At 34.6% G+C, this 17,893-nt stretch overlaps 2 protein-coding genes across 2 annotated transcripts; both read right to left on the bottom strand.

The window, feature by feature from the left end:
* Positions 1-787: 787 nt before the first annotated feature.
* LOC133872467 (fructose-bisphosphate aldolase 6, cytosolic) lies at positions 788-3,988 on the bottom strand. The gene is made up of 3 exons (XM_062309974.1): positions 3,823-3,988; positions 2,185-2,412; positions 788-1,872 (listed from the first exon to the last, which is right to left on the bottom strand). The coding sequence occupies exons 1-3, from the start codon at positions 3,848-3,850 to the stop codon at positions 1,052-1,054; spliced, it is 1,077 nt and encodes a 358-aa protein (XP_062165958.1). The 5' UTR covers positions 3,851-3,988; the 3' UTR covers positions 788-1,051.
* A 9,124-nt stretch (positions 3,989-13,112) lies between these two features.
* Positions 13,113-14,720, bottom strand: LOC133872253 (uncharacterized). The gene has a single exon (XM_062309724.1). The coding sequence runs from the start codon at positions 14,269-14,271 to the stop codon at positions 13,390-13,392; it is 882 nt and encodes a 293-aa protein (XP_062165708.1). The 5' UTR covers positions 14,272-14,720; the 3' UTR covers positions 13,113-13,389.
* Between the last annotated feature and the right edge of the window lie 3,173 nt (positions 14,721-17,893).

The following is a 17,893-nucleotide window of genomic DNA, read 5'->3' as shown; positions in this document are numbered from 1 at the left end:
ACTAATAAATTTCTCTTAATTGCAAACAGGGAAGGAGAGGAACAAAAACAAAACAGACAGCGAATCAATTATTGGAAACCCACGAACTCAGAGTAGAGTTACGATTGATGAGTCCGTTAATTTGATCATAAATTTAATTCGATCAAGAAACTTTGGAAGATCTGTTCAGTTGGACTTTGGACCAGCAGCTAATTTTTTGGTCTGTTACAAAACCCACTTTTTTTTTAAGGCCCTTTTCAGTTTTCAGACCGGTGAGCCAAAAAAAAAACTAGTGTACGTACTGAATCATTTACTTGACCCCATTTCTAGTTTTTTATTAGTTTTATTTGGTACCATTATCTGTATTGAGGAGTTCATTGGGATCTCCTGCCCCTCTGAATCTTTTGCTTCTATTTAGTTAATTAAACTTAATCCTACCCATTTGAAAAAAATAAAATAAAATAAAATTGTGTAGGAAGAGTTGCAACAATTGAGTCATCAAGAGGTGAGAAGACTAGTCAGAGCCAAAAAAGTAAGGCCAAGGCAACAATGGGTTGTTGGTAGGGTAAACGAGCGAACGAGTTAGGGTCCAAACAAAGATGTAAACCAACCCCCAAACCAACCAACCCCAATCTACAGGTGGATTTAATTGCGAGTATCAACCTACCTCTGGTCCGTCAGAGTTGAAAAATTCGAGTGAAGAACCCATTTTTTCTCAACCATAATGGAGGAATAAATATCATTTGCAGAGTAGAGTCCACAATAGAGAAGCTATAACATCAATCCGCCCGAGCCAGAACTCAGTAAATTGTAATATCAAACGACAGTCATTACTTCATAAATACTTGGTTTAAAAAGATCAGAGAAATATAAGCAGTTCTCAACCGAAAAAACCCAAGCTCACCATGACATCGACTCTGAGCTTTATTACTCTACCACCGTCCTACTATAACTGAGATAACAAAAGAACATTGAAAAAGAGTCCGTACTCGATGGCAGAGAAAAGGACCACCTCCAACCGCCATCAACTCTCCAAAACAAAACACAAACAACCACTAGAAGCTAAATTTCTTCAGTACTTGTAGCCCTTAACGTGAAGGCTCTCCGAGGCACCCTCACCCAGTTTTGCATCACCCTTGTAAATTCCCAGGGTTGCCTCTGAGTTGGCCTTTGCCCTTGCAAGGAATGCAGCCTGGGCCTTGGCAACATTTTCTGGCTTTCCTCCCCATGCCTTGAGAGTGCTCGACTGTAGGGCTCGCCCAAAGGAGAAGGAAAGAGTCCATGGTTTCTTTCCCTTGAGTTTGTTCATGGCATTAAGGTTGACGGTTGCCTCCTCCTCACTCTGACCACCAGACAAGAACACAACAGCAGGAACAGCCGAGGGCATTGTTCTCTGTAGAGCCCTAACAGTGTGCTCCGCAATCACCTCTGGTGTAACCTTTGGTGCATCAGATCCGGGGGTCACCATGTTGGGTTTCAGCAAAGTTCCCTCAAGCAGGACATGGTGATCATTTAGAGCTTTGTAGCAAGCAGCAAGAACACGTTCGGTCACATCAGCACACTTTTCAATACTATGGGATCCATCGACCAGGATCTCAGGCTCAACGATGGGGACCAGGCCATTCTCCTGGCAGATTATAGCATATCTGGCCAACCCATTGGCATTTTCGTTGATGGACAACTGAGATGGCTCATTCGGGCCAATATTGAGCACAGCACGCCATTTGGCAAACCGAGCTCCAGCGTCATAGTACTTCTGGCAACGCTGTGCAAGGCCATCAAGACCCTGGGTGGTGGTCTCACCATTGGTGCCAGCAAGCTCAACAGTGCCCTTGTCAACCTTGATACCAGGGAGAACCCCATTTTCCTTCAATAGCTCAACAAAGGGTTGACCTGCAAGGTATAAGGTAAAGACTTTCTATTATCAGGAGAAAGAAACAGTCCAAAAAGGCTTAAAAAGTGGAAACTTCTGAGCAGCCATTCAAAATCTTCCACAAAACCTAGCAATTTCAAAATATTGTACAAAAACCTGGAAACTGAAGTAGGACACACAATTTAGATTATGCAATGATAGTAAATGACTGCCAACCTATCCTTTTAGGCTTTTACCATAAGAATTTAAAGAGAAAGATAAAAGTCATTCTGACTAATCAATACAAATTTTTTTTGATAAGAAACTAATCAATACAGATTTGATCACAATACCTGCGGCAGTCTTCTGATAGAGGGTTTCCTCAAAGAGAATTACACCACTGAGGTATTTGAGGGCACCAGGTGTGGTGAATAGAAGCTCACGGAGAGCACGCCTGTTCTCCTCAATATTCTCAACATTAATGCCTGAAAGACGCTTGCCGATTGTGCCAGTTGACTCGTCAGCAGCAAGGATACCCTTTCCAGGGGTACCAATGTATGCAGCATTGGCAATGAGCTCATCTGAAAAGCACGCAAAATTCATTAAACAATTTAAGAAAAAGAAAATTTCTGGACAATTCTTTTGTTGTTCGTGATCCAAATGCGCTTAAGTGAAAGGATCACAAGACTTGTCAAATTTTTATTTTTATTTTTTAAAAAAAAGGTCTTAAAAACCCTATCACAAGGTGAAATACTGAGAGACAAATATTTATGTAGTTAATACAATGCCCAAGGAACTTTTTTTTATAAGCAAATACAATGCCCAAGGAGAAAAGTTGCTCATTACAAAATTTCGAATCTGCTATCAGATCTTTCAAAGAACGTGACATTAAATCTAGTGAATAAAGAAGCTACATTGATTTTGTAGGCAGACAAACTTTAATCACTAAATAGCTCAAATGCAATGATTGTTTGCTCACAGTACGGTGAAATTTTTAGAATCCTAACCATTATTTTTAATTAAATTATTCAAATTTCACCTCTACCTTGACTGTTGTGCTATAAATGTTGATATGATTAATTAAATTATTCAAATTTCAAACCAATCCTATTTTATTTCCTGAATTTATGTTTGGGTCAGAAAATGCAAAATACAATCCAACTTTTTTCAAACCAAATCAATCCGCCCCAAAAAACCGAGGAGAGACTTGTTTTCAAGACACAATTCACATGCAAAAACCGAGGGGAAAATAGTCAAAACCCACTCTCACCCAAACAAGAATATTGAAATATATTCATTTTTTCAAACTATAATTCACCTTCTCAAACATGTTTTCCAACAATTTTTTCTTCAATCTATAAAAGTGGGCAATCATAGATTTCAATATGCAACTCAAAACACTACCAATATTTATGGGCAAACAGCTCTAGAAGAAAATGAGGATTATAACATGAAATAGAATATTCAGACACCTTATCCAAACAAAATCACAATCAAGGTCTTTTTCTTATTCGTAGTGATCTAAAAACCCATAATTCCCAAAATAACAGATCTGGCATTTGTATAACAAAAAATACCAACTCCTTGCCATACTTTTCATGTAGGGTTTATTCTTTTAAGCTTGATTAAGAGATGTAAAACCAAAACTATTCTTCTCTGATTCATAGTCGATATTCGATTTATCACTTACTAACCAAAAGCTATGGAAGATCTCATAAAAAACTTTAAAAAAAAAACTTTTAATTTTCACAAACGGATCTGGCTATTTTCTTGGGATCAGTTGGGAAAGATCCAGATCTAAATTAATCGGCCACAAAAGGAGCTTTAATTAAGAATAGTTTATCAACGATTACTAAACGAACACAACATATCTGCATCAATTACTGACCAAAAAAAAAAACCGATAGCACCGAACACAATTTCCAGATCTATGGAAACCAAGTGATAAACGAAGAATATACGAAGCAAATACGAGAAGAAAGAAAAACTACCGTGGTATTTGCCCTTGAAAGCCGACATTTTCGATAAACAGAGACTGAAAGAGTGAGTTATGCGAGAGAGAGAGAGAGAGAGAGAGATGTGTAGTTGGAGAAAGAGACGAAGACAAATAAAAGAGTGGGGGGTTAGGGTTTTTATGGGATGAGTGAGGGAAAGAAAGGTAAGTGGGTACCGATATTGTCGCTACAGACGCTACCCTTGGGTTTGGCTTTTTCCGCAAGCAAAGTTGGAGATCACGACTCTGTTTGCACTTTTCACGGTTTTGTCCTTGGGCCGGTTCCTGTGAAGTGCTCTCTCTTCAAGGGCCCAACTGGGTTCGGTGATGTATTTGAGGAACATTTTGTACGAAGGAAAATATTTGGATAATGGATATTATAAATTTTAGTACAATCTTTTTACAAAATTTCTTATAATTTAAATTTTTTAAAAAATAACTGTTTCGTGGATTGCTACTTAACAATTTATATGTTATTAATATAATAAAGTATCACATGAACGTGTCAATTTATATTTAACAATTGACGTGATAAGTGTTATTTGGACGGACTGCTATATATAATTTATAAGTTGTTGGCATAATAAATACTATTTAAATGTGCCAATTTATATCTGGTGGTGTCATTTTTACTTTTGCATTAATTTGTAAATAACTTATAATAAAAATTATAATACCCCTAATAACACCTTTGACAAATTCATATAGCTGATAGGCAATAGGAACTGAAGCATTTTCCTAACTTTACAATTGAGACAATCATAAAGAAATATTTTCACCAAAATAATATATTAGACTAATATTACAAACTAATTTAGATATTTTAACTGTGGAATCTTTTGTAGAGGAGGGTCATACGGTCACTTTCTTTTTTTAAAATAATAATAATAATAATAATTCTTTTATAAATAATAAGTCGGTTATACATGTTAGTATTTATTTCTTTGAAAATATAGTCAAACAATTTTCTTAAATGGATCCACAAAAATATTTTTTTAAAATGTAAACTCAATCAAAAAATATTTATCAATCACCCAAAACTACTTTTTATTTTTATATTATATCAAAATATTATTTTTAATTAAAAATAATTTCTTCTTTTTCTTGAAGGTTGAGAGAAAACATTTTTCTTCTTCTTTTTTTTTCTTCTTATTCTTATGAATGTTATATGTCATTATTTTATTTCTAAAATTGATGTTACTTTTAAAATTATAATTAACATAAAATTAAATAATAATTTATGTCAAATTTAATTATAATTTAAATAAAAATAAATAAATAATAATAATATAACATTTTTTTTTTTTTTTTTAGGGGATCAAGACATCTGACTTCAGACGAGATGTTCATATTGGGCTCTGGATAGCCTAGGAGGCTAGGATTGGGGCTCAAGAAAATGTACGATAAATGAAGGGTAAAATTGGTAGGGAGGAAAATCGATGGCCGATAAAGGCAATTGGTGGGCGTTTTTTATTTTTTATTTTTTATTTTTTTGTTCTTTTGGAACCCGGTGGGCGTTTCCAAACGCTTTTCAAAACCAGTTCCGTGATAATTAGGTGGGTAGGAAGGGTCAATAGACTCGATACGTGGTAAAGGAAAAACCAGCCAACCAAATTCTGTGGGGTTTGACGGTGAAATCTAAGCTGGAGGCCTGGAGGGGTAGGTTGGTTGGTTGGTTGGTTGGAATACGTAGAAACCGAGAGCGACACCTATACCCCCGGGTTAGGTTCGGGTTTCTATTACCTTACCTTAAAAGACCTTTAGGTTTGCCAATTGCCATTTGCCATTTGCCATTGCTTTTCGGCTTTCGCTTGCCTTTGCTGCTCCTCGGTTCCACCTGCATTTCCTCTGCAGGTTGAAATGAGGAGGATGATGTAATTGTTATATTATTGAATTTAAATTTTATATATATATATATATCATTAGATTTATAAAATTCAATTTAAACTAAAAAAATAATTTCTTTTCAATTCAGATGAAATAGAGAGAATCATATTCATATTTTTTTACTTGGTTCGTTGGGGAGAGTTACCACCCAAAATTTGTATTGATTCTTGATAAAAACACAAAATATTAATTGAGAGTGTTCAAGTAAGGGTACTAAAGGATCTGAATTGGCAAGAAAATAACTCGTTTGATCCCAATATGTTACCCATTTATTTTATTTTCTCTTATTTAAGTGTATGGTTATTAAGGGTAGTAATTTGTGTTTTTGTGTTGGATTTAGATCATTTTGAGGAATAGGTATAAAAATCAATTATAACTCAACCCATTTAATTAAACGATGCAGACCCCTTAATTTTAACATACTAATTTTATGTTAAGTTCACGGGTCGTGTCAAAAATTACTAACCCTAAATATCCGGTGTTAAGGTATGAATATAAAACTATACAAGTCAAATATAACTTGACCTATTTAATTAAACAGATAAGACCCATCAACCTTAACTAGCTAATTTTGTTTTGCATTCATATTCAATTCACAAATTATTTCAAAAATTGTCAGTCAAGTTATGGAGGAACATGAAAATAAAAATAAAGCTTGAAGTTAATGCAATGGTTCAAATTTGATATTTTCTCATGCATCTTTTAACAGAATTAACATAAGACGTAATTTTTATGTACATATTTAAAATATATGTAAAAATACCTACACGAAGTAAAGTAGAGGCCTAAAAGAAATTAATATATATTATCAATCAAATCAACAGTTATTATATTCATTATATATCTTGCTATTGGTGAGGTGAAACCTAATTTTGGTACAATAAGAAGAGAAATGATAGAAACGGACGTTTGGCCATTTTTGTCCGTCATTTAATAATTAAAAAATATATTTTATTGTTTTTAATAAAATATATATTTTTTTAAATAATAAAATATATTTTTTAATTATTAAATAACCAATAAAAAAGGTCAAATATCCCCTATTTATCATTTTTCGGTGGAGAATATCGGGAATAATTCTATTATTAATGTTCTAAACCAATCTCAATTTCAAAGCATTTAAGTTTCTTTTGTTGTTTACGCATGCATAGTGAACTAATTGGGATGAAAATCCAGTGAATATCTTCCCCGAGTTATAAACAACTTTTTTTTTATTATTATTATTATTGCATTATTATCATGCCATTCCAACTCAACCTGCCGTCATTTTGAATTTGTTTATACAAACCTGCATCTAAGGTCACTAGCTCCGATCCCTTGTGGCATGTACATGTTGTATTTCATGAAGTCATAGTGCATGATTCGAGGGGGTCTTTTGTCAATTGCCACCCACCATTTCTTACTACTTAGAAGTCAAACATAATACTCTTAGTTGTATAATTAATCAAACTAACTATAAAAATACAATTCATTCATAGGTCACTCACACTGACACACATATTAGCATCTTTTTTCTCACGCCTAATATATAGCATGACATCTACCTAGATGGTTTATAAATAAGAAAAAAAAAAAAAAAAAAAAAAAAAAAAAGAAGAAGAAGAAGATAAATTTCAGAGGCTGGTAAGGGTGAGTCAGATGTAGATTTTAAAATTCTTGTCCATCCAATTATATATCTTACCTCCTCTGCTATCAAGTCAGCCATTGATGGTCATGGCTCAGGGTATATTCGCATTTAAACCTATTTGTGCTTATTTTGATAAGTGGCTTTAGCGATCCATCAAGAAGTGGCGTGCTTTCTGTCAAAAAAACAGAAGTGGCGTGCTTGGTCTATATGCAAAGACATGAATAATGCTTATTTATTTATTTATTATTATTATTGGCCTTTGAATTGTTTTATATTTCTTTTATCGAGAATGTGACTGTGGATCAGAAGGGGGAAGAGGCAGTTGGGTTTGTTAATGCCTTTTAGAGATTATTTTTTTAGTTTTTATTGGAAAAGTATATTAATATGAAATAAAGATAAAAATAATTTTGAATATTTTGTAAGTGTCTTATGTTTTGGGTTGTTTGTCAGGTTTTTTATTTTATAAATAAAAAACAAAAGGGACAATGGTCTAAAAATGGATGTATCCTACACGCCCCGGACACTCTCTTGCCTAACATCAACATGGAATTCTTCTTAAGTTGTTATAGAACTTATAGTCCAATTGACTCTAGCGTGATCTCAACCAAGTAGCCCAATCTTTGGACTGCTTAAAAAATCATCATTTTAGAGAGAGACTCCAAACTTTTCTAGAGAGAGAATATTTAGTGTTTCTTCTCGCCGGGGGAGGGAGGTTTCACGCCTCCCTCCTCCCGGTGCTTTGGTCCTCCAAGCCCCTAGGGGCTAGGGAGCGTTTTTCGTCCCTACCTGGCTTGTTCCAGTGGAGGTTGTGTTCCTCTTTGACTAGATCCGGTGAAGGTTTTGTCTCATAACCTTATAGGTTGTGCAATTTTGTGTTTGTTTTCTTCTTTCCTTTGTGTTCTTTGATAGGAAGGCTTTCACGCAACGTTTGGATTTAGGGTTTGGCCATTTCCTCGCGTCGTCGGTGCTTCTCTGGTTGAGCCTCAAAAGTTTGTCTTCTTCACGGACCAAATTTGTGTTATTTCACTGGTTTTCTTTCAAAACGCGTCTCCCAGTTGTCCTTGCCGCCGTGTTCTAGTTCGTTTGCTGCTTTCTGATGGTCTCGCCGCTTGTTCTTGTCCGGAGTGCGGTTGGTACATGTTAGGGATCTCTCCCCAATTTTTGGCGTGTGCGAGCCACGCCTTGCTTTTCAAGCCTTTAGTGGTGGTAGTTGGTGGATTACGACGGTTGTTGGGCTGCTAGGGTCTCAGTCCAGGGGATCGCACGCGCCGCCTCTGGTGGTGGTTGCTCATCTTCTGACGTTGGCAGTGATTGTTTGGTGCTTCTTGTTGTTGTGTTTGTTTGTGTGTATTCTCTAGTTTCTATGTAATTCATAGTGTGACTTTGTAATACATAAATATTTAATGGACTTATCTGTTGGCTTGGTAGTTAGATCAGTTCTCTCATCTTATTAGGGTTGGCTTAATTGTAAAGAGAGGCTCTATAGGGTGTTCATGTATTATTTGTGTATTGCTTAGGCAGCTACTTTGTCAAACTTATTTTTGACTTGGATATAGGGGTGTCTTGTACCCCTTATCTTTCTCTATATTACCTTTTGGTTTATAAATAGACAGAGCACATGCTTCATGTTCAAAAAAAAAAAAAAATCACCATTTTGGGCAGCTATTTTATTGATTTATGGGCTAAGAAACTATTAGAATATTGGGTCATTATATTTTTGGCTCATTTCTAATTTTTTTAATGTTTTTATTTGATGCTCTTTTTTTTTTTTTTTTTTTTTTTTTAACAGGAGCTGGAACTTCCATTGATAACAAGCCTGGAGGCAAACAAACAGCCCGAAAGCTATAAACACACACCCGTAAGCCCAAGGTAGTGAATAGAGATACAAATCTATAATCACTAAGCTAAGAATAAACCTAGCTTAAAGCAGCTACCTAAGCAACAAACTAAAATTACATGAACAAACAATTGGGTCATCTCTTTATACTGAAGCACAACCCAACTAAAATGAGAGGGTCTGGTCTAACTTACAAGCCTCCTAAAATGCCCAAGTAATTTATAGTCCATTACAAAGGTAAATTGTGAACAAGACAAGGATGTACAAAAATGAGAAAAAAAAAAAAAAACACAGATCACAGAAGCCTAGATACTACCGAAGGAAGAAAATTGCCCGGTCACCAGCGTGTGTAAAACACACGCCACCCCCAAACCTCCCATGTTGCCGTTGGACACCCCTCCAACTTGAAACACCCCCAAAACCTGGTCGGAAGAGTGAAGCGTGGCTCTCCACACACGGGCCACCCTTGGCGAGTGAAAGCCACGCTCCGCGCGTGGAGGCCCAACACTGCCTGTGGTTGAGGTGGCGGCTTCAGAAGCGGACGGTGAACATGGCTGAGTGGGTCGTGTTGCAAGGTCTTCGGCGAAACGTTGTAGATTTAGCTCGAAAGAAGTTGGAGACACAGGCTAAGGTCACTCCTCAAAAACATCTTCAGCCTTCCAATATGCTAAAACAGGAGGAAAAACAAGAAAAAAAAAAAAAAAAAAAGAGCAAATAAACAAACTCCATAGCTTTAAAGCTAGGAGAATCACAGCCACCACCAAATCTAGTCGGAGGAACAAAAGCTCCATAACCCTAGTGGTTGGAAGAAACTATCCCCACTGGAACAAGCCAGAGGGAATAAAAAAAACCACCCTGGCTCACGAGGAGCTAGAGGGAAAATCACCATCGGGAGAAGGGAGGCGTGAGGCCACCCCCCTCCCGGTGAAAACTGTACTCATAGGGAGCTCTCTCTAGGAAGAAAAGGAACTCGCAGAGATTGTTGAAGGCTTCCACCCTTTCTTTGTGTATTGAAGTAATGTTTGCTGCATAACAAATATACACATTTTGTATAATAAAGTTGACGTGAATTTTTTTATTTTTTTTAAATATATATAATTTCCCCTCCCCATCTGCTTTGTCCAAATTTTTTTTAAAAGGAAAATGAAAAAAAAAAAATCCACATCAGCTTTGTCAGGGGCGGAGCTAGCCCCATGGTTTTCCAAAAAAAAAAAAAAATTACCCCTAAATTATTATTTTTTTTTTTAGTTTTGCCCCACAAATGATTTGTTTTTCAATTTTGCTCCCCAAATCCCAAATGCTGGCTCCACTCCTAAGCTTTGTTGTACAAAATGTGTACATTTGTTATGCAGTAAATATTACTCTGTGTATTTTGTTTATTTATTATTTTAAAATAATCTTATCTTTAGGGTAAAAAAAAAAAAAAAAAAAAGGTGTTATAAAGACATCTCTACAAAAAGCGTATATCAAATCAACATGTCATTTGTATAATAGCATTACCAAACAAAGGTAAAATAACTTTGAGGCATTTTTAAACTTTATAAACTAAATTCAAATAATCAATAGACAACGTTTTAAATAAGAATATAATTCGTAATTTCGAAACCAAAAATCATATATTGATTAGAAAAAAATTCAAAGGAGATCATTATGAACTTGAAAGGGAGTCCACTTTGAATAAAGACATATGTAATGAGTGAGTTATTCTTATATTTTTGTTAGTAAAAAAGTCTTGTTTGCTTTTGTTTCTTAGGATAGTAGTAAATGCAATTTGTGATTTTCTTTTTGCTCTTTTAAGGCTGTTGGGGAGACAGAGGATACAAAAAAAAAAAATTTAATGGTTGATTGTTAGCACCACATCTACAAATGAGATAAAAATAAAATAAAAACGTGTTGTATAATATTACTTTAAATATTATATATCAAAGTCACTTGGTCTAATGAACATCATTTCTTCAAACAAAAAAAAAATGACCACACCATACCTAAAAAAGTTGACTAATGCTAATAAAGATGTCAACTTTCTATAACAGGACCATGCTATATATATAACATACACACTATAGGTTGTTTGATAAATTTGAACACATAACTTATTAGAGCTAATTCTTATAAGTCAGTCTAATAAAGTGACACGTATTCATAAAATATGTAAGAAATACATATTTTTTTAATAGCATGTACTTCTTACATATTTTTTTAATAACATATGCTTTATATTTTTTTAATAGAAAGTACATATTTTTTTTATAGCATTAATAGGAAAGTATGAGAAATGCTATAACTCTTTGGAGTGTCTTTCTAGGTCCTTCTATACACATGACACATTGTTTTTAACAAAAAAAAAAAAATTACAGCTTGATTTATATCTCCTGTTTTTATTAAAAAAATACAGAGTGTCATGTCAGCATAGAAAGACTCTAAAAAGACACTAGAAATAGCTCTAGAATTTCTCAGAAAATATATGCTATTAAAAAATATGTATTTTTTACTTGTTAAGAAACGCACATCATTTTATTAGACTGATTTATAAAAATTAATTATAAATTAATTTGTAGGTAATTTTTATTGGAACTTATCCAAATGATATCTCATCTTTATCACTTAATTTGATAAAGTCAACAGTAATCAAAAAGTTATTAAGAATTAAAAATTAGCTATAAACTAAGTTGTAGGTAATTTTAATCCGAACTTATCCAAATGATATCTCATCTTTATCACTTTGATAAAGTCAATAGTTATCGAAAAGTTATTAAGAATATCACTATCTTTTTCATCGTTGTTCAAATATCCGCATCTATTAAGGAAACCCAATATTACCGGATTAGTTTGTCGGAGGTTGCCCATGGGCCATGGTCCATGGCCTCAAGACAAACCCAATCAATCCGGTAATCCAAGCCAACCCAAAGTCATGAACGTTTATTACTTTTCACTTGGGATGGATTTCTTTAACAAGCCCAAGTTGCTGGCCTATGTTGAAAACAATTATTTACATGGCAAATTTTAGGGAGAATGGAAAATTGGCGAAAGAAAAAAGAGGGAAGATTGGAAATTTTGTTTTTTTTATTTTTATTTTTATTTATTTTTATTTTTCTATTTGGTATAACATATAAATAATATTAGAATGTTTTAAAGTTGATGTTTTTAATAGCATTAATAATAATAAAAAATGCTCAAATGACACATGTCATTCTTATATATAGGTTGTAAAAAATTTCTTATAAATCGATTTGTATAAAATTTATGTATGCTATTAAAAAAAACATTTGAGAAGCAATTTCTATTAAAAAAAATATGTGATTCTCACATGTTTAAAGTACACATATCACTCTTATACGTGGGTCGTAAATTTTTTTCTACAAATCGGTTTATAAAAAATTTATGTCATTTTTTGTTTTGTTTTGTTTTTTTTTGGTTTTTGGCTTTCCTCTTTTCCATCGACCTACTGACGAAGCCTTAAAAGCTCATACCAGAAAGGAATCTTTAAGTTGCCTACGGATAAAAGCAAAGAAGAAACTGTAGCCCAGGAATCCACGTGAGACCTGGCCTAATTGGTTTCTCCACAAAGTGAGGCCAACCAAAACAAAAACATGATACCTTATCCCACTAATGATCAACTGTGCTAATTCGCTGAAAAACCAGTCATATAGGCGTACTCTTAGGACTGGGATCCATGAAATTGGTTTTCGGGCATAGTTTGACAACTTTTTTTTTTTTTTTTTTTTTTTTTTAACAAAAATAAAATAAAATAAAACATAAATATTAACAAACAACTTCAATTACACAACGAGCCCACTTTCGAGCAGGGTGCCATATTTTGGCCCCTGCCTCTCATTTTGTGGGGAGATTGTATAGTAGGGAACCAATCCATACTCTTACCTTGCCGACAAGAAAGAATGTTCTGCTTTGGGAGGGAAAGAGAAGAAAAAGCGGAATCTATTCAAGAAGATGTTTCATATACAATCAGAATCTGTACAACCGTAAGAACCACAACCACAACCACAACTCACATCAATACATAAACAGTTTTTCCCAGTACAAGTAAAGCATCTTTCCCATAACCAGAAGATTAACCATTTATCTTCTTTCAGCTGTTAAAATCATTTAAACAATTAAGAAATCAACTTTAATTAGTGTTAATAGAATTTTCTTTCTTCAAAAGTAAAATTAAAAACAAACCGAAAAAAAAAAAAAAATACCAAAAAAAGAATCGATCAGCCAGGGTTCTTCCAGGCACAGATCAACAAAGAAAATCCAACCTTGTCTTGTTCCTTCTCTTCCAAATTCTTCTCTTCTAACCACAGCCTGCTATCCAACCCACTCCTAGTCCTGAACATGAAAACAGCATACCCAGATGTTGGATTGAAGAGCCAATCATGAACATCCCACATCATATCCACCAGCAAACCATCTAAAAAAATGGCTTGGTTCCCTCTAAAATTCCACCTTAATCTCTTCACTTGAAAAATCTTCTTCTTGTCGATGCAAACAGATAGTACCGGACTCCTTGATCCTTCTTCTCTGATACACTTGATCAAGATGTCGTGAGCTGCTCCTGAATCACAGAATTGCGCCTTCGTTGAATAAACAGCATTACCAGAGAAGTGCTCGTTCCTAGAAACCAACGAGAATTTTGCTTGTCGGGTTTCTGTTTCATCATTGTCTCCAAGGCGTAGACTAACTTCTGAGTCAGCCAAAACCATGACATAAAACCCGTTGATCGGCTCCGGCCCGGCATCATAATTAGCTTTAGAAATATCCCAGAAGACTTCAATTTTTGAGCTGCAAGATTGGAATGTTTGGGAGCCTTTATTCATTTGCATTCGCCGAGAAATGGAATTCAATTTGGAAGGGGAGGATGAGGTGTTGTCACCGACGTCAATCACGAAGCCTTGGCCCATAAGGCTGTTGCACCAAGTAAGCGTGATCAGGAGCTGCTTTTGTGTTGAGAGTTTTGCTTTGTACATACATGTTACTGCATTTGGGATTGAAGGGGTGAGTTTTGAAGAGATGTTAGGCTGATTTGAAGGGCCTGAACAATATGAATCGGATACCTTAATGGCATGTTCACTGTAACAAGATGCTATACTCCTCATTCTGGAGAAAATCACCGGAGAAGATAAAAAAAATGAGAATTTTTTTTAATCTATGAGAGAGAGAGAGAGAGAGAGATGGGTTACTCTTTCTTGTCTGTACTAGAAGAAAAATGAAGAGATTGGATCGAAGGTGACAAAAGATGGGGGGCTTCGCTCTGTGTTTTCTTCCATGTGTAGGCTATCCCTTTCAGTTTTCACATCTAATTGCAGAAGAAAAATCTGAATATCCTAATAAAGGAAGAAAACGAAACCCCTTACGCTTCCTTGCCTAGTTGCCTCTAATGCAAGAAAATTAAGAGATTGAAGGAGACAAAAGGTGGGGTAGAGCTCGATCTGCATGTGTATTTTCCGTGTACAGGGTATCCTTTCTATTTATCCATTTAAAACGTACGAGTAAAACCTGAAGAGGCTAATAAAGGAAGAAAATGAAACCCATGTTCATCGCCAGCCCATCTACGTTCAATACGACAACCTTAACATCTGTTTTCTTTTATCAAAACGTACGGACAGCCAGGACCGACTCTCCTTTATTAAACCTTTTTTCTGCCAGTTAATGCAAAATAAATAAATTAACACAATACAATGTTTGACCTCGTCTGGTTCTAGTAATATAAAAATGTTCTTTGGGTTTTTAATTTTGGGTTTAGTTGAGTTGACTAGATTGATTAAGAGTGCATTTAGCCCCGGTCAAACGTGTATTTTTTAACAAATTAAAACCGCTTAACATATCTAATTTGAAAATATGTCTTAGAAATGAACAACTGGATTACAATTTTATCAAATGTTTAACTGTATATTTAAAAAATATATTTTTATTAATTATATTTTATTTTTTATATTTTTTAAATTACACGTAGGGTGAGCTACTCAGATTTGGTTTCCAACTAACGTAAGACTTTTTTTTGTTTGTGTTAATTAAATAAGTGAGACTTTTTTTATTTTTATTTTTTATGTTAAATAAAAAGTGAAGGAAAAGAATTGGATAAGTGCAAGGACAAGCAAGGTGTAGACATAAGCCGAATATGTAGATTTTTTAAAGATATCCGATGACACGTGGTTTGGGGATGACTTGGAATGCTATTGGACAACGTGGGCTGGCTGATTGTGATGACGGTGAATGGATGATAACGACAGTTGGGCCCATAAATTAAAAACCGCCTTGTGAGAATACCTACTACGGCCGAAGAAAAATACGATTGGTTTGAAAAAAAAAAAAAAATCATTCAAGAAATGTGTTAGTTGTACTTGTACACATTTATTTGAACGCATATTATATACGCTTATATTTGGTTTAGAATCAATGCACGTGAAATTCATTTCATGTGCATGAATTTCATATCAAATATAAATATATGTATAATATATATATATATATATATATATATATATATAAAATATCTCCATCGAAATTAGTAATACAAACTTTGGGGCAGGAAAGCCAATCCTTTTCCGTTTGTAGAAAGGGACAATAAAACATTAGTAGAAACAACCAATCCTAACCTTTTTCACTTCCTAAACTTTTGAACCATACTAAATTGAAAAGACAGTAACAGCTTCGGAACACATTATTAAAAGGAAATTTAACTCAACTGGGCTGGATGATCCTGTCCTTTTTATGGAAGTTTTGAAGTGAAACTAAACAGTAAATTTTCCACTCCCATGACCGAGATTGACTGCAATTCATTCAAACAGTCCCACAGGGTGTAAGACCTATTTAACTAACGCAAGCCGACCTTGCATTTTGGAGAGAGAGAGAGAGAGAGGAGAATCATATGGCCGGTATTATGGATATAAGATGATTTGTATTTGTCTTATGTTGCCGAGGTAGCTAGAAGTGGAGTTGGTTTAGTTGGTGACCGACCCATAAACTACTGAAAAGCTTAGATTGGAGAAGGCAGAGAGATAATTAAACCGTTGACAAACGTTAACTACTCGGTTGATGAGAAGATAGAAAATGAAGACTACCCACCCCACTGCATGTGTACTATTTATATCCAACAAACGAAGAACCCATGTGTTGATACCTAAAAATTCCAGCGACATTGGAAAAGATGTTTTTGCTGCAAAGTTACTTCAAAAGAGGAGTTGATTAATTAGATGGCTCTTAAGAATGATTTTGTTTTTACTGGATAACTGAAGGCAAGAACTTGACACTGCTCCAAAAAATCCAGAGAGAGGAGAAAGATCGGATAAAGAAAACTTCAACTTCTAAACTGTTCAATTTTAACTTCCTTCACATTGCATTACAACATACCTGCTATGAAGAAATGCATATGCCCTCAAATCACATGTTGACACGTGTCAACAAGTTGTAAAAGAATTATAAGTCTAGCATTTTTCTACGGCTAAAATCTCCTGTAGACTTCTAATCTACTATTAGTTTTTCAAGGTCAGAGTAGTAACTCATAGAACCACTTGAAAACATCATTCTTTTGGACATTAACCCAAATACACTGTAAGTAGTGGCACTAACAAGCATAAATAATTTTGAATAGAAGCAGATAGGACGAGAGTGAGCAAGTTATATATAAACAAATTTATAACAACATTACAAGTAGAATCAGAAGAAAAAATATTATGAGATTGAAATGTGGTTAACTGCCCCAAATTTGATATATTCATACACAATCACATAGAGTATATGTTATACTTACATGAATACCAAACATTATATTAGTATTTCATAATACTAATCAGTCTCTCTCAATTCTTAAGCATGTTTTCAGATTGGGGTTTGGGAATAAATAAGATCTGTGTCGGTTTAAAAGAGTATTGATGCTGCTTCACAACCATTCTACATCAACTAACATGCAACGGCGTGTTTTAAGTGATTTTTCATGTCAACCACTTAAAACACGTTACGTCGGTTAGTATAAAATGAATGTAAAGTGTAGCATTACTTGCTTTAAAAATAGAGCTTTACTTACAAATGTTACCCCTTATTCAAGTAAATTTGGGCTACTTGTTGCTCTAACCACAAAAATGCCATCTTGGCAAGGATTATCTCCCTCATCCATCAAGTTCATTTCCTCATTGACTGGACATGATTGTTAATTGGAAAACAAGTAAATTCACAGGAGAACTTGAAATTGATGACACATTTTAATACAATCGAAAAGGCACACAGGGCCAACAATTTGGTTAATGGGAATCAATGTGATACAGTTAAAGGCAATGGCTATAATTTAATGAACTTGCTTCAGTAGGAAGCATTTGAAAAGGCAAATTAAGTGGCCTTTCATTATAATTAACACCTTCCCCTCTCCTTGTTTTATTGTGGGAAATTATGGGGAAGGGAAAGGTACTCTGGTCCCGTAAGGAGAAGACAATCACTCCCTAATCATCCCCCAATAGCTTACAAACACATCATGTAGAATAATCATGGAAAGATGTTAAAGCTAACAAAGAATATTCTTTTCTTCTCATAAGGTTCTTTTTTCTTCTGAAATGTGATGAAGCAATCATTCTTCCATGAGAAATTTTTGGGCACAATTATTAAACCTGCTCAAAACGTTTTCTGAGATATTTATTTCCACAACACATCAACGTTCATCATACTTCCAGGAAAAGTGCACTAGTATATTATATTAAACTGATTCATCAACAATGATAAAAAAAAGAA

This window comes from Alnus glutinosa, chromosome 7, assembly GCF_958979055.1.
Source record: "Alnus glutinosa chromosome 7, dhAlnGlut1.1, whole genome shotgun sequence".
NCBI classification, from domain to species: Eukaryota; Viridiplantae; Streptophyta; class Magnoliopsida; order Fagales; family Betulaceae; genus Alnus; species Alnus glutinosa.
Note: the sequence above shows the minus strand (reverse complement) of the source record. Positions and strands in the feature narration are given on the sequence as shown.

Bases quoted from the DNA above. Each gene is read 5' to 3' on its own strand.
- LOC133872467 (XM_062309974.1), bottom strand. From the start codon at position 3,850: ATGTCGGCTTTCAAGGGCAAATACCACG. The intron at 2,413-3,822 runs GTAGTTTTTCTT...CGTGCTTTTCAG, and splicing joins TTTCAAGGGCAAATACCACG to ATGAGCTCATTGCCAATGCT. The intron at 1,873-2,184 runs GTATTGTGATCA...TATACCTTGCAG, and splicing joins CTATCAGAAGACTGCCGCAG to GTCAACCCTTTGTTGAGCTA.
- LOC133872253 (XM_062309724.1), bottom strand. From the start codon at position 14,271: ATGAGGAGTATAGCATCTTGTTACAGTGAACATGCCATTAAGGTATCC.